At 32.8% G+C, this 6,505-nt stretch overlaps 1 protein-coding gene across 1 annotated transcript; it reads right to left on the bottom strand.

The window, feature by feature from the left end:
• Window positions 1–1,611: 1,611 nt before the first annotated feature.
• On the bottom strand, window positions 1,612–5,251 carry LOC107487570 (tobamovirus multiplication protein 2A). The gene is made up of 7 exons (XM_016108230.3): window positions 5,082–5,251; window positions 4,250–4,565; window positions 3,673–3,772; window positions 3,404–3,484; window positions 3,215–3,319; window positions 2,649–2,858; window positions 1,612–1,992 (listed from the first exon to the last, which is right to left on the bottom strand). The coding sequence occupies exons 2-7, from the start codon at window positions 4,480–4,482 to the stop codon at window positions 1,885–1,887; spliced, it is 837 nt and encodes a 278-aa protein (XP_015963716.1). The 5' UTR covers window positions 4,483–4,565; window positions 5,082–5,251; the 3' UTR covers window positions 1,612–1,884.
• Window positions 5,252–6,505: the final 1,254 nt, after the last annotated feature.

Here is a 6,505-nt window from a genome sequence, read left to right as displayed (position 1 = left end):
TAATTTTTTTATTCTAACTAAAAGTCTTGAATTCGAATTTCACTTCTAATTAGAAAAAAAACATAATTATACTTTTATATATATATATATAATTATATTACACGTCGACATTATAAATTTGTCAATAATCAATCAATCATATAAAAATATAGAATGATGTTAAAGTTATATTTAAAATTAAATTAAACATTATAAACAATATAATAAAATAACATAAATGACATAATCAAAGTTAATTTATATTTAAACTAAAATACAAATAAAAATAAAAAAATATTTTGATATTCTTAAAAATTTATTATTTTATTGCAAAAAAGTATACGGGAAGCTAGTAGATACAAATAAATTGATATAATTTTCAAAAAATAATGTAATCTTAGACCACGATAGTTTTTTTCATTTGTTTACATCTATTCAACTTTAAAGGTTACGGATAGTTAGTAGATATAATTAAATTCTAAAGTTGGCACGTACCTAAAATATCATACTTAAATAAATTACTATATATTTGTATATATTTACATGTAATATTTTAAAACTTTAAATGTACATTCCGTGCTTTAATATGTATTTTATATAAATAATTAATTGTTAGTTAAATTTGGTGTACATGATTCATATAATTTTCAAAGAATAATATAACCTTAGGCTAAATCGAGAGAAATTCTTACATGTTTTAAGAGGAAATCAAGTAATTTATTGTTTGACTTGTCAATAAGGAGAAATTATTTTTTATTTTAATTTTAATTTAAAAAATGTCTATTAAGAAAATCTATAATTTTAAAAATGTATTTAATAAATATAACAATTTATATTATTTCTATGTGAAACAATTAATGATTCAGTGATTAACTCACTAGCCCATTTAAGTAAGTGATGAGAGTTTAAATTCCGCCTTATTTATGCAATAACCCATTGATCAACAAATCTTTCAATGGAGTTTCAATCCACAACAGATTCGTTCTTTACAAGTCTCATTGAGAAATACCGTAAACAACAAAAAAGAATAAATAATTTAAATTGCCCCATAGAACATACCATATTAGTAATCCTTGCTCTCAGAAAAATAAAAAAGTATTGAGTCAAATCCAGACGGAGTTGTATACGAAAAACCTTCTAAAGCCCACATCGCCTAAAGTAAAAAAAGAGGAAGGCGCCATAAAGCGATGCCCAACAAATATAATCATCACCTTGTGTTACCAAACAAAAAAAATCACCTTGTAAATTGTCAGATACAAAGGAAACTAGTGCAGATAAGATAACAAAAGAAAGTCCAAAATAAAAAAAAAAAACAAAAGAACAATAATTAAGAGAAGTTAATACCCCACAAATCGTATAAATATATGCAAACTTCATAGCTAAAATGAAACGTAGAAGCATCGTTTTTTGTTTTCCCCAGCATACTAATTAATAATTAATAATTAATAAAATAGATCAACCGGTCAAATAGGATGAAATGTGAACTTGGGAGATGACAATAAGCTTGGTGCGTATCAGAAAACCTACTCAATCAAAAAACAATTTAGTTTAAATTTTATCAAAAAATCATTTCAAAATAATTAAAGCATTTTTCTACCTCATAAATAATCAAGAAAGATCTTACTCACAATATAAATAAATACTTGGGCCATAACATACAACAAAAATAGAAACAAGTAATCTGTGGGATTGAAATCAGTGATGGGCACCTCATGAGCAAAGTGAACCCCACAAGTTATGATGTCATCACAACAATACACACAAGAAGAAAAAGATAATGTTGCAAGGTCCTAGAGTGATTTTGTAACCTGTAATTGTACACAAACTCTGCAAACGAAAGATATTTCTCTTAGAACCTTCTACACCAACCTGCCATAGCTTTGGTACACCATCCACAAAGTGAGATCACATGATGGTGCAGCGGCTCCTCTCTTCCGTTGGCTGTGAGTTTGGTTGCTGGAATCGGTTTGACTCCGATGGGTTGTATGTAAATTCCGATGTATCAAGCCCATACTGAACAAGGAGCACTTGGTGTCAAACACTACAAACCACATACAATTCCCTCCAAAACACTAGTACAAGCAATTTTATTTTATTTTATTCATTTCAAAATTCCATCCAATAATATTATATTCAGGAAACTCATTGAAATGCCGAAAGATATTACCACTAAAATAATATATACTTGGTTAGAACAGCAGTAGTAATAAGAATATGTAATTAACAGTTTAGCCATTAATGATGACATGATTTCAACAGAATGATCCTGGTTACAATACTTTAAAAGTCTCGTACAAGGTTCTATCAACAATGCACTACACATGCTCTATTGTTTCGAAAATACAATATAATCAGGATAATCATTAGAATGCTCAAAAAATTCAGACTGAAAGAAACTACAATGAAAATGATATAATTGGTTGTCAGTTGGAACAGTAGTAAAATTCTAGTTTAAAGAACCTATATTGGCTTTCAACAATGTTCTAGCAGCACAAACCATTATCCAAGTCAGGGAAGCTACAATATGAGTGTGCACAAGTGTGTATCTATGTGTAGGAAGAAGTTTGGTAACCAATTGCACCGGATAATCACAAAAGTTAGCATCAAGGAGCCCTAGTCGCATAGCAAGAATATTAGATAAGGCGAACTTTCAGAGATAATTATTGTACCTTCTCCCTCATGCGTGTACTCCATGCATCATTTCTGCTTGGACGATGGTCAAGGGTCCCAGCAACTGGTACCCCTGTTGCTGGGCCTGCTGTTCTGTTGAGCAATGGTTGTCGAGCTTGGTGCCTTGGGTTAATGAACTCCTCGTCACTATCATAATCTGCTGGTCTATTTGCAGCCTTAACAACAAGTACTAACAAGAAAAGAAGGGCCTGCAATTCCATACACAATTGTTATTCACCAAACAAACAGACAGACACATTACGTTGAATGCATGCATAAATCTTCTTTTTTTTTTTAGATCCCTACCCTCTCCCTTTGTTGGCAGGTAAGTAGGGTAGGAGAGGACATTTAAAAGCATGCTTGAGAATTGGAAGTACCATATCAGAAATGAGATATTACTTCTTACCATCCTTACTAAATAGACGTTTAATAGTTTAATCATAGTCTCAGCTACTATTTTTCTGTGGATATAACGTATATGTAGCATACACAAGGAGATATGCATGTCTGGCTGCAAAATCATATTGCTTTCATATCAATATCAATCATATGACTTCTTGCTTACCTCAAAGATAACAATTCCAAGTGCAACCCATTTCACAATGCTCCAATTCTCTCTCAAAAATTCATATATCATATCAAAATCTCCAGTTTTATCAGTTGGAATTTCCTGAGCAAAATACAGTTGTAAGATGACAAATATATTTTCTATAATTTCAGATTCACAAGTTAACCACAGACAATTTTTACTTACTTCTTTCCAGCTTTTGTCAAAGAAAACAAAGGCTGCACATCCCAGCTCTATCAAGATCAGTAGTACCAACAAAACTGAGTACTTTGTCGAGTTAAGGAAACTAATAATAATTCCTTTATTATTTCATGCATGCACGCACAAGCAGCTGGACATACATATAGAGAAGAGTAGAAGAAAGACTTCAACTCAAGCTATTTGTATGTTAGTGCAAATTTTTTGAGTCCGTGAAATACTTTTGGATGTATCATAAAGATGTTCTATAAGGATACACAGCTAAGGCAGCATCCGTTTCGCATTGACGTTGCAATACAACCAAAACAAGAAATAGCAAAGAGAACTACTCCAATGCCAATGAATATATAAATGAACCTGCCAAACATGAAATACACAATTAGATTCAGACAGTACCAAGACAGAAATGGTTTCGGAAACTTCATCCAGAAGTAACAAAATCTGCCTATAAAAAGATATTGCCATCACCTATTACACAGCATTTCAGAAATTCAAACATGCATCTTCCATGGGATGTGAATAACACCAAACCGATTAACAGATTGATTACTAGACATAAGTGTAAGTAGCAGACGATCACCGCAGTACTTCACTCATAACTTTCCAGAATTACTCTTTTATAAACTCAACTGTGAGATGTTTCTTATACAGTACTTGGAAATTTTTATTAAACAAAAGTGTTCGCACAATTATAACTTAGGGATAAACCAAATAAATCATACCAAAACACCAAATTGATCCAGCAAAATATAGCCAAAAGCAAAGTCTTTTGCAAGTCAACACTACACATCACTCAATCAATATAACTCAAAGTTGGCCGGGAAAGAAACATACCAAGCCTTAGGCAAATCATCAAAGAAGCTGTTCGATAGAGACACAGCCGTAAGCATGGGTCGACCAAGTTGAATCAGAGAACTATCATCACTGACAGGGGAAACTGCATCATCCGGAGCTTGAAGGAATTCAACCAACAGATAGATCCCATAGCCAACCATGGCCAGACCGGTGAGGGTCAGGAAGAAGTTCAAAAGCTTCAAAAGGCACTCCCAGAATCCCCTACACGCCATCCTCTACAGGCTACACCTACAAATTGTAGTTCAACCCCTAAACCAGAATTCCAAGAGGGAGGTCAATGCCCCCAATATCTTCTCTGCAGAGAAAAAACCAAAAAAACAAAAGCATTTTTCAACAAAGTGTTAGATTAGTAGTACACAGAAAACACTATCACAGCAACAATAAGACCTGCACTTCAAGTTTAATTATAAAGGATTATGCTAACTTATACTCCTTAAAGTTTACTCTATCTAAAAAGACAAAAACTAACAATATTGATGATAAATTCATCCTTTGATTTACACTAAAATTTAACCCTGTGATCATCATATTAAACATTTTGAAAATAAAGAAAAGAAAACTATTTCCGTCTGGCGAGGTCAATTTTGCTGCAAATGTTGAAGTTCCTAATTTCATCGTGTAAGTCAATCTTATTTTCAACGGGAAAAAACCGAAAAAGGTTCCTAACTTGGAGACAACAACTAAGAATATTCAATGCAACCGACCCCAATTCCCAACCACAAGAAAAAAAATCTCAGCTTTAACAATTCATTGGAAGGAACAAGAAATAAAGAATCAAGAAAGGGTTTTGAGTTGGGAGCAGTAAACTTACAGAAGGAAATTAACGATCTTGTACAGCTAGCAATTTTGGACCTGCAAAGCTTTCAAGTCTTTGAAAAATGAATTGAAGTTGGGATCAACCCACAGCCCACAGGAATAGACATAGACACACAGTACAATCATAATTAACCCCTTAATTAATTAATTTATCATCAAAGTGAAAAAAAAAATGAAAAAGCGAAGAAAGAAGAACAGAAAATGGGTGAAAACTGTTTTTAAATAAAATTGATAATTACATAATAATTTAATCAAATTTATTAAATTTTTTAATAATTTGTTACTACTAATTTTACATAAACAAGTCTTTACCCTATTAATATTCAGTAAACCTGCCACCCTGGCATTTTCACTTTAGCAAGGCCCACACAGCACAGAGGCCCAGACATAAAGAAAGGGCATCCAGGTCATTTTGACTTTTGGTCAACGGTAATTTTAACAACTTCTGTATCAGGCGATTTTATCCTCTCTTAATTTTCTTTCAGATATAGCAACCGGTCAACAACTTTAGACTTCCGGTTCCGGAAATTTCTATTGTCAACAACATATTTTGTTTCTAGTTTCTCTCTTTTTTTTTTAGTAAAATCTAGTTTCTCTTTTTTGTTCTTGCGGTTACTTGTTTACAACGTCAAGCTTCTAGTTGGGCTTGAAACTTTAAATCTGGGCTAATTATTAACATATTTCTTATTTGGGCCTGTCATTGTTCATTTCATTTACGCAACCTGTACTTGGTAATTCTCATTTTTCTCTCCAGATTCAGCCCACACTTTAAAGATGTACATGTTTTAGGGTTGGCCCAAGTATTTTATAAAAATCAAGACTTAAATATATCTGAACTTATATGACCAAAAAAAAAAATCAGAACTTGTTTGCTAAATAAATTATTAAAACAGAAGTATTTGGTAAAGAGATAGAAGAATGACAAGAAATAACAAAGAGGACCCAGGTCGCTGGAGTATTTTACCAACGCAAGTTGGCACAGATAGATGAGGGTCTGTATCTCTTAACCATCTCTCCCAGATTCGATACTCACCGAAGGATGGGAATGGAGCTTGCTTGCTTGGAAGGGTCGCCCACTTTGTGTGCCTCTTCTAGGGGTGGCAACGGGACGGGTAGGGGCGGGTTTTTGCTCTACCCGACCCCGCCCCGCCCTACAAAAAACCCGCATCAAACCCGCCCCGCCCTACCCGCGGGTTGTAAAATGTTAAACCCTAACCCGCCCCTGCGGGTACCCGCCCTGCTCCTATCCGCCCCTATAATTATTAAATCCAACAAATAAAATTAAATTTTAAAAATTATATAACCACCATTTACATACATAATATAAATTAAAGTAAAAATTTATATATGATATAATATTATTAATCATTTTACTAATTATTTTATATATGTTACATATATTATATATTAAAAACATAT

The sequence above is a fragment of the Arachis duranensis genome, chromosome 5 (assembly GCF_000817695.3).
Source record: "Arachis duranensis cultivar V14167 chromosome 5, aradu.V14167.gnm2.J7QH, whole genome shotgun sequence".
Lineage (NCBI taxonomy): Eukaryota > Viridiplantae > Streptophyta > Magnoliopsida > Fabales > Fabaceae > Arachis > Arachis duranensis.
The sequence above is the reverse complement of the archived record's forward strand: the minus strand, read 5'-3'. Positions and strand labels throughout refer to the sequence as shown.